At 43.4% G+C, this 18,117-nt stretch overlaps 1 protein-coding gene across 8 annotated transcripts in view; it reads right to left on the minus strand.

The window, feature by feature from the left end:
- Positions 1 to 18,117, minus strand: part of LOC147022576 (uncharacterized) — a 157,321-nt gene that overhangs the window by 90,377 nt on the left and 48,827 nt on the right. For 7 of the 8 annotated variants that reach the window (XM_085887294.1, XM_085887290.1, XM_085887295.1 and 4 more), the window contains one exon: positions 15,122 to 15,304. In XM_085887294.1, coding sequence (XP_085743420.1) covers positions 15,122 to 15,304 — 183 coding nt within the window. Of the gene's footprint in view, positions 1 to 12,605; positions 12,830 to 15,121; positions 15,305 to 18,117 lie in introns of those variants that run through there. The other variant, XM_085887296.1, reaches the window with a different exon arrangement.

Raw genomic sequence — 18,117 nt, forward strand, 5'->3', positions numbered from 1 at the left:
CAGACAGACAGACAGACAGACAGACAGACAGACAGACAGACAGACGCCGATTACAAGACCCTCCCCTCACCGTTTTCAAAACTGTGGGGATAATGACATTTGACAACAATGATAAAAAGAAAGAAATGGAACTCAGGGATTGAAACATGGGAAGAACTAGAACGGCACTAGGTAGGAGCGCATACATCCGTGAGGCTGAACAGCTTACGTTTTGTTGCTGCATTTGAGCCTGGGCAGTAACTGCTGAAATCGATCTCTCCAGGTTCTTCCCGACGTCTTTGTTCCATTCCCATGTCTTTCTAAATTTTATTTATTTTTTTTATAATTCTCTTTATTCATTCTAATTCTTGCTTTTTCTTCTCTTTCATCTATCTGTCTAAGGAGAAGTGAATTCTTGCAGAAAATTTTCTGTGAGGCTCACTTGGCTGCACCTGAATGGGTTTGAGGGTCGTGGAGTAGCTGCTGAAACCCGAATCATATCCAGGTTCCTCCTGATGACTCCATCTTTGCTCTTTACTTCTTCGGGTTCCTTCTTGGTCTTCCGTTTCATTGTATCCCACCGATAGGTCGGATCTGGATCTGGACCTGAACTGCAATCAAATCAGCTTGTTCTTGTCACCTAACCAACTCATCCACCTAGTTTTGTCATAACTCATCTACAACTTTTTGAAATATCACGTTAAATATCGTTTTTGGTCCTAACTCTCAATGGTGAAGAATCACTTGATAGATTAAAAAATTTCTCATATCTGGATCCGGTTCTGAATCTTCACCAAAATCAAATCAATTCTTCCTTGTCACACGTGCTGTTACTGGTCAGTGACTGCATTTTCCATGCACTTGTGACAGCATCTGAAATTATATCTTTGGTAATTCGAGCTGCGAGATAGCTCCTCCAGGAGCCACAGAGAGTATGTGCGTTGTGGCGGTGAAGTCACGTTTGTCTCAGGTCAGAGAATAACAACCATCATTGTGCCCGAATGCCAACCATTAATAACTCCAGATTGTGTTTGGTAAAGCAGTTGATAATGTTCCCCATGGAAGACAACACTTATCGCTCCAGGTATTGTGTAGCAAGGGCTGGATTGGAATCAGTGCCGGCACTTTCACCACCAATGGTTTGGAGTTGCACAGTATCTGACATATATATATATATATATATATATATATATATATATATATATATATATATATATATATATATATATATATATATATATATATATATATATATACACACACACACACACACACACACACACACACACACACACACACACACACACACACACACACACACACACACACACACACACACACACACACGAGCGGTCAGAAGTTTTAGAACACCCCCATTTTTCCAGTTTTTGCTAAAATGTAAGCAGTTTAATGTTTCAATGTACTCTGAAATTAAAGCAGAGAACAAACAAACAATTGCAGGTAAAAAAAAGAAATCATGGAATCGTTTTGTCGAACAAAATTTAATCTAAATTTTTGACTCATCAAAGTAGCTACCTTTGGCAGATATAACAGCCGAACATACTCGCGGCATTCTTTCTACAATGGAAATCAAATATTGTTCGTAAAGTTCTTCCAAACACTGTTGCAGAAGTTCCCACAAATGTGTTGTACTTGTAGGTTGCTTTGCTTTCACCCTTCTGTCCAGTTCATCCCAAACCAGCTCGATGGGGTTTAAGTCTGGAGACTGTGCTGCCATTCCATGATTTGAAGCCTACCGTCTTGTTCTTTTCTTCTGAGGTAGTTCTGACATAGCCTGGAGGTATGTTTTGGGTCGTTATCTTGCTGCAGGATGAACCCCTGACCAACTTGGCATCGACCATAGGGTATTGCATGGCACTGCAAAATGCTGTGGAAACCCTTTTGGTTTGGGGCGATAGTCACTCAGTGCAAGTCGCAGACTCTAGATCCAGAAAAAGAGCCCCAGATCATCACGCTTCCTCCTCCATGTTTGACAGTTGGTGTCACACACTGAGGAACCATCCTTTCACCTACTCTATGGCGTACAAAAACCCTGCGTGATGAACTGAAGATATCAAATTTTGATTCGTCAGTCCATAAGACCTTGTTCCAGTTTTCAGTAGTCCACTGGTGGTGCTTCATGGCCCAGGAAAGCCTCTTTTCCTTATTTTGCCATCTTAGCAATGACTTTCTTACTGCCACTCGACCTGTCAAACCTGCAGCTCGAAGTCTTCTCTTCACAGTTGAAACTGAGACCTCCTTACTTCGACCAGTGATAAGTTGTGCTTGAACCTGCTGTCCTGTGAGCCGCCTATCACGCAAACTGTTGACACTCAGAAATTTGTCTTCTGATTGTGTTGTGGCTTTGGGTCTGCCAGACCTCTTCCTGTCAGATTTTCCTCCAGTTTCCAAGTGCCTTTTGATGGTGTAGGAAACTGTACTCACTGGCACTTTGGCTTCCTTTGCAATTTCTCTGAAGGAAAGACCTTCACTTTAAGGGTTATAACGGTCTGTCTGTCTTCCTTTGCTAGGAAGATGGTCTGTTGTTACATATATATATATATATATATATATATATATATATATATATATATATATATATATATATATATATATATATATATATATATATATATATAGATAGATATATAGATAGATATACATAGATATACATACATAGATATACACATACAGAGGGAAAGAGGGAAAGAGGGAAAGAGGGAAAGAGGGAAAGAGGGAAAGAGGGAAAGAGGGAAAGAGGGAAAGAGGGAAAGAGGGAAAGAGGGAAAGAGGGAAAGAGGGAAAGAGGGAAAGAGGGAAAGAGGGAAAGTAAAATAATAATAAAATTATTTGTTCAAATCATGACGTTTCAGAAGACCACTATCTTCCGTCAGAGGCAAAAAAAATTAATACACCGCATGTGCAGCTGCAGAGACATAAGCTGTACTTATGTCCGCTGGGAATGGCAATGTGTCACAATTGGGCTGCGAGGTGGACCAATGAGTGCGAGGGTTGGGACAGATTTAATAAAGAGAGTGGGATTGGAAGGTGGATTTGCTTCCGGTTTGGATGTTTGGGTCACCGGTTCAGCATCACGTGTTCCATGACTGATCCGTATTTGTGTATTGGATTTGGCCTTCGCACCCACAGGTGGGGGCTGTGGGTGATTGCGTAATCCTAGATAGGCAGCATGCAGGTCGACGTGAAGGTTAGTCAACCGTGTGCCCAAACGCCATGCTTAGAGAATTTCCCGCCTGGCCCGGCCAGGTGCCAAGACTTTAACTGCCATGTTTTCCCACGCGAAGGTGTGATGGAAGTTGTGACAATGTGCCACTACCAGCGAAAGCTCGTCTCCGCGTGCTACAACTTGCTGGTGCTGCATCAACCATGTCGCAAGTCGCTTCGACGTCTAGCCCCCATTATTTGACATCAGTCTCGACACATAGTTGGCATCATGGGATCGTGTGTGTGCTGAGGTGTTGTTCACCAGACGGCCGTCTCCTTGGGTTAACCTGAGGCAGTCCCTTCGGGTGGGAGCCTGGAATGTCCTATCCTGAAGAGAGGATGATCACCTGTCTCTGATCAGCTGAGCTCAAGCGTTTGAACATTGGTATTGCAGCACTCTCTGAGGTTCGGAGACCAGATAGTGGTGAGATCAAGGCGGGTGGTTACACCTACTATTGGTCTGATTGCTCTGATGGTTACCATGCCCAATGAGTTTCTGTAACTATGCTCTGACTCAGGTGAGTGATCTCACCGTGAAGGATGCATTCTATGCAATGCTTGAGTCTGTGGTTGACCAGTGCCCCAGATGAGACACTCTTCTCATCTTAAGGGATTCCAATGCATCGACTGGAACTGATAGGGATGATTATGAGACATGTGTTGGTCCCCATGGGTCTGGAACTGTGAACCAGAATAGCACCAAGTTTCTTGAATTTCAAGAAGTCATGGACTTTGAGTGGCTGGATCATGGTTTCAGCACCCACAGGATCATCACCGGACTAGGCATTCCAACGCTGATGGTGTGGCAAAGGAGATTGACCACGTGCTCGTTCATGGTGGCTGGAGGATGATCCATCATTGCAGGGTCTTCCAAAGTGCTCAGTTCCTCAATACCGACCACAGATTTGTGGTAGCAACTCTGAAGATGAAGCTTAATTCCCAGCGAATGATACCATCCCAACCTAGGCTGGATGTTGGCAAGCTCAAGAATGAGAAGGTAGCTGAGGAGTTTGTGAACAGGTTGAGTGGACACTTGGGGGGTCTGGGTGCTTTGGGGAATCCAGAAAAGATGTGAAGTGCCTTCAAGATCACCATCCTAGTATAGATGTTGCCAGTGGATGTCTTGGAACTCACAGGAGGGCAATGAAGAATTTTGTCTCTCAAGTGACACCAGATACCATTGACCAGAGTCACAGGGTCAGGCTTTATGGCAGAGCTGAGCTGTTCAGGGAGCTGAGGTGTAAAACTGCACGTGCGCTGAGGGTGGACAAGGGGACCTATGTGCGAGGATTCTGTGAGGGGGTAGAGCATCACCTGTGGTCAGGTGATTCTCGTCCTGCTTACAGGGGAATTCACACATTGCGTTCCTCCAAGCCCAACCCTCGGTGTACTACAGTTAGAGGGGAGGGTGGTGGACTCTTGACAGAGGAGTCCGAAGTGAAAGCCTGCTGGGCTGGTTACTTTGGGCAGTTGTACCAGGCTGATCCACCATCTGTTGAGTTGGATGTCATGGGTATTACTATCCCTATTGCTGACCCTCCAATCAACTGTGACTCACCTTCGTTTGTGTAAACACAGGCTGCGGTGAACCGCTTGAAAAGGGGTTCAGCTTCTGGGATATGTGGCATCCATGCTGAACTTCTCAAGGCTGGTGGAAATGCTGTACTCATGTCATTGCATACAGTTCCATGCTCTGCCTGGAACACAGGCATCATCCCAACTGACTGGAAGAGGGGCCTTGTTGTCCCTTTCTGGACAGGGAAAGGTAATTGCCAAAACTGCAACAACTACCAAAGGATGACACTGCTCTCAGTGCCAGGCAAGGTCTTTGCTCAGATAATTCTTGAAATGGTTCACCACCATCTGCTTGAGCACCAACACCCAGAGCAGTCAGGCTTGACCAAAGAGGTCAACGATTGACCCTATCCTTGCCCTTCAGGTCCTCATCGAATGCAGACGAGTTTCGGTAGGGGTTGCTTGCAGCCTATGATGATCTCTGTAAAGCATTTACTTCAGTGAATCGCGATGCCCTCTGGAGGATTCTTGGTCTTCGTCAGTTTCCACCAAAACTGATCAATCTGATGTCTCAATTGTACTCTGGTACTGAGAGTGCTGTGAGATGTGGTGATGCCATCTCCGACTTATTTTCAGTTGTTACTGGAGTTAGTCAGGGGCGTGTGCTCATCGTTTTATTTTTTCTTTCTGTTCTTCAGAATCTATTCCATACAAGCGCTGAGAAGTACTTGTATGAACTGAATTCTGGGGAGGATGTCAGATAGATCAAGCTGCGGTGCATTGTTTGGGAATGTCAAGATCTCTGAACTTGATTTTGCAGATGATGGAGTCATCTTTGCGAAGACTCTGGATATTCTTTTGCGGGCCTTTGAGGTGCTGAATGAGGAGTCGGAGCCACTGGGATTACGGGTTTCCTGGGTCAAAACTAAGATCCAGGCTTTCAATGACATCTTGGATGCTGCTGTCTTGTCTGTACCTGTTTGTGGTGAAAATTTTGAGGTTGTGGAGAGATTCACTTACCTTGGCAGTGATATTCATGTCTGTTGGCTGTAAGCCAGAGGTCAATAGACGTCTGGGTCGGGCCTGGGGAGTCATGGATTCACTGGATCATGGGGTGTGGCACTGTTGGTACCTGTGGAGGAAGATGAAAGTCCAAGTCTTCAGGTCCTTGGTGCTTCCAGTCTTGCTCTATGGATTCCAGACTTGGACTCTGACCAGGGATCTGAGATGGTGACTTAATTCCTTTGGTACCAGGTCTCTTTGGAGAATCCTTGGCTATCGTAGGCCGGACTTTGTATCCAAGGAACGGCTGCTGAGGGAGACTGAAACGAGATTTGTTACCTGTATAGTCCGTGAGCATCAGCTGCGCTGTATGGAGATGTCTCGTTTTCCTGATTCTGCTCCTGCTCACCAGATTTTCACAGCGAGGAAGCCTCGTGAGTGGAGGAGGCCAATGGGCCAACCACATGCCTCGTGGTTGTAGCAGGTTGATCAGCATCTCAAGTAGATGGGGATGGGCCTGGCATCTGCCTGGGGGATGGCCAGACGGAGGCCCCTGGAGTACTGGCGGAAAGTGGACGCAGCGACGCGCTGTTCTGGCACATGCTCCCATACCTGACCTGACCTGCACCTGACAAATAGTGAGCTATATGGTATACTACCACAGGTATCACAGACATTACTGTACAGGCGTCTTAGGTTCAGCGGACATTGCTGGAGAAGCCAGGAGGAAACTGTCCATAGCGCTATCCTATGGGAACCATTGCACGGTCACAGAACACGAAGTAGACCGGCCCTAACCTACATCGATACTCTCGAGCGCGATTTGGGTATTGGCAGGCGGGAGTTGCCAGGCTGGATGGAGAGAAGGGATCTGTGGAGAAGAGTTGTTGCTAATGCCCAAGTTCGCTCGATCAGATGATGCCATTGAAGTCATGTGGTAAAAAGCCATTGTACTGGTAAAAGAAGGCACTGCATCAGCGGCACAGCCACACCCCCAGAGAATGATGCAACCACCATCCAGATGCTGTACACAATAGCTATGCACTAAATACGCCCGCTCCTCTCGGAAGCAGCCTAGTGGAGAGGGGGGGTGGGGAGTGGGGGGGAGCAGGGAGGAGGAGGGGATAGTGGGGGAGGTAGGGCAAATACATTTTGTGCCGTGGCCAATGATCCCCCGTTTGCAGCAGGGAGCAGTAAACCACTTATAATGTAGCATGTGCACAGGCGAAAATCGTAAGTAGTCTTCCCCTCTCCCATCACAAGTGGGGGTGGGGGGGGGTTGTGCCCATGACGTGACCCTGGCTACCAGCAACACATATGCAAAATTTGGTGCAGATCAGTCCAGCCCTCTTTTTTCATAGGATTTTTCAGATGCATGTACGTGTGCGCACTTGTGCGTCGTGACATAATGTGCTGCCTCCCTCTTGCCTGGGATGGAAAAGGATGGAGGGCCACGTCAAATACATCAGTTTCAAATACAGTGAAGACAGCCAAAAACGGAAGCTTTTATGAGATGAGATGCGCACAAGTCGCCCAGTATCATGCCGTCCAACATGAATTTGTGACGTGGCCTGCCCCGACAGCTTGGTGGGACTTGTCGACCTCGTGCTGCTGGGAGGGAAGGTCTGAGCTTTGTCGAACTGCCTCTTGCAAAGTTCCCACCAGAGGACGAGAAAGACCGAGGTTTGTGGGATCGAGGAGCGCGCTGAAGATGACGACTTTGATGGGAATGAGAAGCGAGCTGTGGACGGCAGCGTTGGCGATGCCGAGGGCTGCGAATGTGGTGCCAGGGATGTGGTCTGGCCAAGCAGCTTGCTGGGTTTTTCTGACCCCATCATGCTGAGAACGAAGGCCTGAGCTTTTGCGACTCCCTGTTTGAAAAGTTCAAACCTGCATAGGATCAAGTTTCATGGGATCCAGGACCACATCAAATAAGACTTTGATGGGAACGAGAACTGAGCCAGGGGGCAGCAGCTTTGATGGGGGGGGGGCACCCGGAGTTGCGCCGATCGGCATGCGTTTGGGACACGGCCTGGCACCCTGTCCATCTTGGGTTTTGCATCCTTGAACCTGTCGAGGAAGGACAAGACCGAGAAGCCACTTCGGGGACGGAGGGGTAAATGGAGCATGGATAGAGACGGCTTGATCCACAAATCGTGGTTCCTTGCTGTGGTGAGGATGAATGCTTCAGTACTGGGGACTCACACGTGGAGATGATGACCATTGGCGGCCTCGCATACATACACACGCACAAGTGATTTTTTACACATCTTGATATGCGATCATACATATATTACACATACTACATAACTAACAAAACACACACATTATTTAATATAGTAGGATTGCACAATGAAGTATTTATTTTGAATTTCGTCATCACGGATGACTGCCCAGTATTACTTGCATCACAAATTAAAAATAATTATTAACACAAGATAACAGATTGTATTTATTCTGAACACACTAGGCCATGAGACAATGCACGGAGCCAAATCATCGATTGTGTTTGATATGTAAACTCATTGAACATTCATGATTTGTAATCAGGTGGGATGTCATGTTTGGATGAACTATAGTTTGATCAACTGCCAGACTTTGGGGTTGGTTTTGCACCATTCTTGTAAGCTTTGGAAACGCTCACAGTTGTGTGAACATGTCTATAATGTTTGCTACATGCCATTTTCGACAATCTGGCCTTTTTAGAACTTTCGCGACAAGGTCAATCCATGCTTCATGTGATGGCAAAACACACAATGTTACTTGATGACAATCTCTCAAAGTAATCTCCAATTGGAATTAAAAAATAAACCCGTCCGTTCAAGTTTGGGCCTGTTCTCGCACCACACAGCTCCTTCGCATAATTGGCCTGCATACATGCATTGCCAAGACCGTGAGGTTAATTAATTAATTTGTTTTAACCGTTGTGACTGCGTGACCAATTGCATCAGTTCACATTAAACAAAAATGGTAATCATGTGAAAGGGTGTTTGCGAAACCCAATGCATTTGCAACATGCAAATGCTGCTGAAGACAGTTTTGCAGAAGCTAGGCACAAAGCAGTCGTCGGATGTTAAATCGGCGAGCACGATTTGAAACACAATTGTGTACATTGATGTATAATCGATTTACAAAACCGTTGTGCCGTAATGACTGTCATTATCCGGATTGCTCGAAGGATTCGCGGACATGCCGAGACGTAAACGCCACATCGTCGACCGGGCAGGTATGATGTGGAAATTACCGCTTCTTGGAGGATCTGTGTGGTTACATATCCACGTGGCTGGGCAAATTAGAGCGTGTTCAGCAAGACGACGGTTCCTTTGAACGTTCTGTGTTGGGATGTGCACATCGTTCTTCACATCACATCAGATATACATCAGTAATTGCTAAGAATGCTCGCTGCTCGCTTGTGTAATAATTTTGCACGTGATGGATCGAGGTTATTACAATTCCTCGCATCTGTTGGGAAGATCGATCAAAGCGCTAGTGCTTGCGTAGATTGCATGTTCTGATTGAAGAATAACAAAATGGAAGCAGATTTCAGCAAACAGGGAGAGGCAGGCCTCTACATACAATCTTATTTGGAAGACTGCCTGCAGTGTGTTGTGGATTTATTCCGTGCCTTGCTCCTGAATAAAAAGTCCTGATTTTTATTTTGGTATAAACTTTCATCCATGCAATTTTGAATTCAATGCCATGGCCACTGGAGTTTCCAGAAGCATTATTGTGCACGCCTTTCATTTCACCGGAATGATGATGTTTCGTCGTAATTTGCTTGTTGGGATTTTAAAATTATATCTTGCAGCTGAGTCATTCCATCTGAAATCACCAAATTTAAGAAAATGTTCCCAGTTGACCCCCTCAGATTTACTTTAAACTTTCATAAAATAGTTCGCAGGTATCAAAATGAAGCTGTGTAAAATTTTAGGTCCATAGATGCGGTCAACTCCGAGATATTGAGGGTTGAAAATATGGTTGTGGCCCTATTTTTATGGTCGTTGCGAGCATCACAAAATGAACGGCTACTTTTAAACTCCCACAACTTTTTAAATATTAATGCTAGAGCCTTGAAATTTTAAGAGATACTTCTTCTATAACTGCTCTGTAAGAAACAAACATAAAATGGAGTATACCTCTATTAAATTTTATGACCTGATCAGTTGAAATCCAGAAAAAAAAAATGTTGGTTTTGTATGAAGACCCAACTTTGAGACCCCATATATTTTTATTGACCCATCCCAGAAGCTTGAAATTTTTTCATATAATAACTGTGTAGTAGTAGTATTCAAATACATGTTTACTTTTCTTAATCAGTCATATATATAATACAGTCATGATCCCTCAAAATTTGAAAACTTTCATTTTTCCCTGAAATTCAGGTGAGGATTGCAAATATATGACAAGGTATACCACTTCAAATTGTTCATCATTGGAAAGAGCATATTCAAATTTACAAAAGTGTCAAATATCATAGTGGTATATTTTTTAAAAATACATTTTCTATTTTTTTTAAACTGTTGTTAACACAGTCATGAATACATGAAGTGTGTGCATGGTGTAGGCACCATGGTAATCATGAATGATTAGTTCTATGATTCAAATTAATAATACAATAATATATCACATACTGCAATCACAATGTAATAAAACATTTCATGTAAATGATTTGAATAGGTCCTTGATCTGCTTTTCCAAGTCAGGTGCGAGCTTGTACTGCCTCCCAGTTGACGTTAGGGGAGCATCCATAACTTTCATCACATGGACCAATGGAACCCAACAAATGTCCTCCCTTGAATGTAACTATATACACTACTGACATCAGCAGATCAGCCACTATACCTGAGTTCTATTTTTAGCCCCAGCCAGATGAGTTAAGCTCTTGCTATTTACAAATGAGAAACAAAGAACTACAAATTCAAATTTCAAAGTATTGTGTTCATGGTATCCTAATAGCAGATGATATGTATGTACATTGTATATTTACATGTACTACACATATGTACTACATGTAAAAGGACTGTTCATTAAATAGCACACACAACGCGCACAGCACTGGCGGAACATCATTTCTTCAAATATTTTTAAAATATTGATAGAAACATTATACCACTGATATTTGACACTTTTGTAAACTTGAATATGCTCTTTCCAATGGTGAACAATTTGAAGTGGTATACCTTGTTATATATTTGCAATCCTCACCTGAATTTTGGGGGAAAATGAAAATTTTCAATTTTTGAGGGATCATGACTATTATATATGACTGATTAAGAAAAGTAAACATGTATTTGAATACTACTACCATACAGTTATTACATGAAAAAATTTCAAGCTTCTGGGATGGGTCAATAAAAATGTATGGGGTCTCAAAATTGGGTCTTCATACAAAACCAACATTTTTTTTTCTGGATATCAACTGATCAGGTTATAAAATTTAATAGAGGTATACTCCGTTTTATGTTTGTTTCTTACAGAGCAGTTATAGAAGAATAATATCTGAAAATTTCAAGGCTCTAGCATTGATATTTAAAAAGTTGTGGGAGTTTAAAAGTAGCCGTTCATTTTGTGATGCTCGCAACGACCATAAAAATACGGCCACAACCACATTTTCAACCCTCAATATCTCGGAGTTGACCGCATCTATGCACCTAAAATTTTACGCAGCTTCATTTTGAAACCTGTGAACTATTTTATGAAAGTTTAAAGTAAATCTGAGGGGGTCAACTGGGAGGCCTCCAGTGATACGAGGTGGAATGACTCAGCTGCTATTCTCTTTCACAAGTGATCAACGCATTAACGAGTGCTGGTAAAATGAACACGTGTATATCGAGATTGTGGAGCTCGAACAAAACTTCACACGGCCTTTGGTATGAAAAACAGACACAGAATAGAGCATTTTTTGAAGTGGACTTTTGGATAATTAATTAATTAATGTTTTAAAAGTGATTTATATTTCCTTACACTACCGTCAATGCATTTATGGGTTTGTGCTTTAGATGTTAGAACTAATTAATGGTCCCTTTAGCATAACAATAACAGGTCAAATGCATACCATACTTGGTATTCCATCGTGTTTGGAAGTTTAACAATCTTAATTCTGCGCCACATGTTATCATTTTCACCACAACGATTTAACATTCGATATCAATCGGATCGATCCTGATCACCGAGCCACGTGATCACATCTATCCTCTGTTGGCTTCATTAACAAGTTTGTGTATTGCTTCTGTAAGCAATTGCAAGACCATTGCTTGAGAAAACCGATAAGATGAACACATATTCCAGAAAACCGATAAGATGAACACCGATAGGGACTGTTTTTTGTATTTTTTTTACTTGTGAACGTGTTCGTGCGTCATTGGAATCAGGTTGAAAATTATAATCATCAGTGCTAAGCAGCATGGAATGGTCTCTCGGATGGATTAAGTTTCAATGTCCTTCCTTTCATTTCCAACACAAAGCTGTATACTTCTTCCTAAACTCAGCCTCCTGAGAGATGAAAATTTTGTGGGTTTTTTTGTTGTATTGGGAAAGACATGTGATGCCAAGTGCAAGTATGCAAGCCACAGACAATAGTGGGGCATTGCTTGCAAAGACTCAGCTTAGGTGCCTTTTGTCAACTGTAGAGCATATTATTCTGAAATCCAATCTTTTGCCTCACTCAAATCCACAATGTTTGTTTTGGAACACAATAATGGAAGGGTCGATAACATGGGATGTCCTTTACCTTGGGGGGGGGGGGGAGTTGGCCCATTAGTCTCAAGAACAATCAATGAGTTAACACTTGTAAGGATGAGCGTTAACTTATTTACACCAGAGATGCTGAGCAGTGATGTTTTATAAGCTGGAAAACACTCTCAAGGTCTCAACAAATCCACAGCTTAGGTTCTCCGACTGGTTTATTGGCAACATCTCAATACAATATCAAACATGCCTTGAAGGATTTTGTTTCTGGATTGCATTCACCTCAAAATGTAAATAATATTGTGATGCAGAAATAAATAACATAAAATAAAATAAAATAAACCTTCTTGCTCTTCCAACAAGTACTGGAGACCGATCAGGAGTGTCGCCACACAAGCACAATGACGTGAGATTGTGACATCTGCCATCAGCAATTCGATTAATTTTGGGTTGGAGCAATCTAATGTAATCAAGTACAAATGGAGGTTAAAATGATGAAAATAGAATTGCAAAATAAACTAGAAGGGTAACAAGTAGAGCACATATCTCTGCCTGGATCCGGTTCCGAATCGTCACCAAAATTGAATCGGTTCTTCCGAGTCACACACCCGTGTCCACCAAGTCTCGTCTGAATCTGTCCACAACTTTTTGAGATATTGTGCTAAATATCGTTTTTGGCCTTATCCTTCAATGGTGAAGAATCACTTTAAAAAATTCTCGGATCCGATCTTCACCAAAATCAATTTTTTGTTGTCAAAGTCACACACTCAACCTCCCACAAATTTCATCCAAATCTGTCCACAACTTTTTGAGATATCCTGCACACAAACAAACAAGAAAAAGATGTCGTGCTAAGCACGATACATGCAAAATCCAATCCCCCCCCACCGCCCCTCCCCAAATTCTTTTTCAGATTGAAATTGATTTTAGAAGTTTGACCTTGAGTTTACCTTTGACCTTTTGACCTCAAAAATAGTGGGTTTCCCAATCCAGTGATGCAATATGCAACTCCTCTTCAAATTTAAAGCCAATCAGATGAAAATTGACAATTTTAGAAATTCGGCCTAAGTTGACCTCAAAAATAATTGGTGGTTGAACTCAATGACCTGGAATGCAAATACTCTTCAATTTTCAAGTCAATGGGACGAAAGTTGAGGATTTTACAAATACCACCTTCGTTGTTGACCTTTAGACCTCAAAAACAAGAGGCTTCTTGCTAATGGCAAATTCTACCATGTGGTGAAGTTTCGTGAAGATCAGTTTAAAATTGTGATATGTAGGCAGTTGACAAAGAAACAGACAGACAGGACAGAGACAGACAGGAGTGAAAACATAACCCCCTTCCACCAGTAAATATCTGCGATCACAAAGCAATCGCCAAGGGTAAGCCTCACCTGGTCGGGGTAGAATCGGTGAGCTGAGCCACATGGTACCACATCCCACCAAATTGGACCCATAAAGCCATTCCTGATTCACAAAATTCCTGGGTTTGAATCCTGACCCAGCTATAAATAATCATCCCGGTGTTTCACAGGTAGGGTGATGCATTAATGTGAGTGCCGTCCCTCGGATGGACGTTAAAAGGGCGCCCCGTTTGCTTACATTAGTTGGTGAACGTTACAGATACCAGAGTTTTTGGTTTTTGTCGCGAAGAATAGGTGAGCTATCACCAGCACCCAGAACCAATTACAAATTCTTGCCTTAACCTCACGTTCCCCCTGTCCAAAGGGAATGAAGTGAAAAAGGGTCAACCCCACAGATTCTCCCCTCCCCGCCCCCCCCCCCCCAACACATCACTACACCCCTTAGCTGGGCATGCGGATTAGTAGTAGTAGGATTCAACAAATTGTCCCACAAAAACATGAAGCAGGTTCTATTCTGAGAAAACAGAGACAGTGCTGTCAGCTTGGAGATAAAAACCAAATGGTCGACGTCATTGCTAAATGGGTACCCAAACGAGTTTTATGAAGGAGTTCTGAAGCTTCTACAACAGCAGTGCAATGAAACGTGTTAATAATTAAATAACCGTTCATTATAATTATTTATCAGTGTAAAATAACATCTTGCACCATTATAATAACTCGGCATGTTACCAATAATAACCAAACAGGGACAAAAATGGGAAGACAGTTTTGGTGATCAAATCTACACGTCCTTCGTTACACGATGAATCAATATACAGAATTATACTTTAACGTATTGTACAAATTAGGGAACCAATTCGTTATACGTTAATTTCACTTTTCTGGAATTTTGAATCCCTAGATTTATAATGTTTGGAAAAAAGGGGGGGGGATAGAACACACTCTGATGTTTGTCCTCAGGACCGTATCGTACTATTCCAGGTGGTTTATGCACCCTTTTCATAAAAGACAGACTGCTTTCTCAATCGCCTCACGTTTTGACTTGATCACGGGTGGTGACTCCCCCCCCCACAAAAAAGCAATAAACTCTTCCAAATAAACAAATCAAACTTTTTGAACAATTTCGAAACTAAAAATATTCTGTGCACACTGGCTCTTTAGCAGGAAGATAAAAATCCAAGTGTCACCGAGCACATTTATTCCACCAAACACTAATGTTACATGCAATAAATATTTGGGTAACATAGTACCGATATGCCATAAACACCTTCTCACGATGTCTCGGTACACTCGAGCTCGATCGGCTATTTGAATACCTGGCTACCTCAACCCACCGTAAAGACATTTACCTGTTGCATCTTCTCAAAGTCGAGGCTAGGCCTGCGGCCTCCATCGGCAAAAATGTGCTTGTGTCGCTTGCAGGGCGAGGCATGCTCAAAGGCCGGGCAAGGGAAGCGGCCTCGCGGGCAGCGAGCAGTCGGCTGCAGGCAGCGCGGCGGAGAGGCACCAAAAAGCACGGGGCTACCACAGTCCTAAACAAATGTAAAAGGCAGCAGAAAATTAGCCCCGGTTTCTGAGAACTTTAAATCGATAAAACGATTGCACTTGAACAACAGTAAAAAGATCTGTCAAATTAAATCTACAGGTGTTTTAAAAGTCCGTCACAAAATCAAATCGATCTCTTGAAAAGCTTCACAAAGTGCATTGCCAATTCAACAGCAACGCTGCCACACAAGCTGTTTAATCTGAAGAAAAAAAAAAAAAAGAGAAAAAGCAAAAGCACAGCAAAATCAGGCCGCATGCCCAGGGTTCGTCCTGACAGTGCAGCGCCGACTTGGCCGAGCAGACACGGAATTAGAAAAAGGTTGCACGGTTAAAGGGCATGGAAAGCAGGAAAATGCTTTTGAACCCTCAATGTACAAGTCCATATTTATAAAGCCAGAGGTCTGAACAATACTTTTTTTTTTTTTTTTTTTTTTTTTTTTTTTTTTTTTTTTTTGTATACCTTGGTCGAGGCTCGTATGAGAGCTAACACACAACTCACAGCAAGGAGGCATGAGACAAGAGGGGCGGGAGTGGAAGGGACAAAACATTGGGGAACAGACACAGGTGAACTGTGGAAGGGAGAGGGATGGGGATGGGACGGGGAACATGGCGAGGGGAAGATGGACATTAAAGGGACTTTCAGGAAGGAAAGCAGGAGAATTGAAGGAAGTGGGCTTGGGTGGATTATCGGGGGTAGAAAAGATCGAGGATTTGGATGGGGGAAGATAAGAGGTGGTGGTGAACAGCTGTTTTGAAAGCCTGAAGGGAAGAATGGGAAAGAATAGAGTGAGGAAGTTTATTCCAAAGGCAGGAAAAAAGAGGAATGAAAGAGTGAAGATGAGCAGTGATTCGTGATTTTGGTAGTTTTACCAGAAGGGGGTTGTTGGCGGACCTTGAGCGCCCTGTGGAAATGTGGTTGGGACAAATCGCAGAGAGAGCAGGGGGGCAAGGCTGGAGAGGAGTCGGTAGAAGACAGAAAGACCACCGACCAACCTGCGGTGATTGAGTGAGAGGCCCAAAGACTCAGCTTCATTGCGGGAGATGCCAATGATCTTAAAAGCCCTGGTTTCGACAGCGTGAAGTCGAGAAAGGTGGGAGGCAGGAGCACCAGCCCAGAGGGGAGAGCAGTACTCCATCAGGCTACGGACAAAAGCTTTGTAAGTGGTCAGGAGCTCAAGAGGGCCGAGGAAGGACTTTGCACGACGGAGGATTCCCAGTCGGCGACTGGCTTTTGAGGCAAGGTTGGAAATGTGACTTTCCCAGGAAAGGTCATGGCAGATAGTGAGACCCAGAAGCTTGAAAGAAAAGACTTCTTCCAGAGGATTGTTGAGAAAGTGGATGGGGGGGTTTTGTAAACGGTCCTTTCGAAGAGACATAGTGAGACATACTTGGACAAAAGATCTGGATGGATATCATCAAAACAAATTACAGTGCACTCAAGAATTGCCAGGGGTAGATATTTTGTTGTGACAAAGTTTGAACGTCGATCGCTTTACCCAAAATGTATTGTCGCGTATATTAAATGCTGACAGAATAATTCAGTGAGCGCACGCACGCACGCACACGTGTGTCTGGATTTCATACCAGACCAAAAACGACCACCCTGGTAATTCATAAGAAAAGAATTGCATCAATTAGTATGTATATCTTTGGAGGGACCTTAAGTTGGCTGTCCTTTCGGCTGGTATGGGTAACTAGTCATACTGGTGAAGGCTAGTGCCATTCTGCGTCAGTGGACAGGTGGAACGATGCATCGAATAAACACTCCTTACTTCCCATGGTGGGTAACATCCTTCGATCAACATTATATTCAAGCCATCTGTTGTCCTATCTGCTTGCAAACGTTGGATCTCACGTCACCATTGTACACATGGGACAGGTAGGGTTGTGGGAGGTGTAAGTTCAGAAAGGTGTGTGCAGAAGAGAAAGGTCAGAATTTCCAGCACACTTGCATGCAAATACAAGCAATAAAAAGAAGACCCCTTGCAAACTAATAGGAAGTACTTATTGTCATATTTCCAGTTCTTCCGGACACAGTTTTCCTACAGATATAAAATGGGCAATGATGATGATGTAAGCAGATCATTGTGCGCTGATGTAAGCAGATAATCTTGGACAGAATCTAAAATTCCAGCCTTGGTTCAGGATTAGATTGAACCCCTCTCCCATCTTTCTTTGATGATATCCAACAGGAAACTCAATGTGGAGGATCGTTCAGGCTCAGTAAAAACATGAAGACAAACTTCATAAGCACAATTACCTGGCAGCACAAAAACGCCAATTAAAAATAAATAAATAAAATAGTCGGCCATTGTACACATGGGACGGGTAGGGTTAGGTGGGTAAACAATCTCCGAGACAACAAAAAGCCAAAGTAATTCAAGTTACTAACAGCCTGAATCATTCGTTCATTCAACAATTAACACAATGAGAGATGAACAGGATGGAACCTTCATAAATATATATGGAAAAAATTATCTGCCCAGACCAGGAATCGAACCCAGGTCCTCTGGCAAACCGTACCAGTGCTCTGCCATCTGAGCTATCTGGGTGACCCACTGGCTGAGTGTACCAGTGCTCTGCCATCTGAGCTATCTGGGCGACCCACTGGCTGAGCAACGCAATTCTTCCACATATACAGGGGCCACTCTCTTTCCCCCACTGCTTCCGGGGCACTCGCTGCCAACAATAAGAGCAGCTCGGGGAACAGTCCCCGAGCAGCTTGGCACTCCCACCTGTGGGGGAACACATCCATGGTCACTGTCAAACACCACAGGGGGAGTAGTAATATAATGAGGGA

Source organism: Eptatretus burgeri, chromosome 7 (genome assembly GCF_056783735.1).
Source record: "Eptatretus burgeri isolate ZD-2024b chromosome 7, Ebu_testis_v1, whole genome shotgun sequence".
Lineage (NCBI taxonomy): Eukaryota > Metazoa > Chordata > Myxini > Myxiniformes > Myxinidae > Eptatretus > Eptatretus burgeri.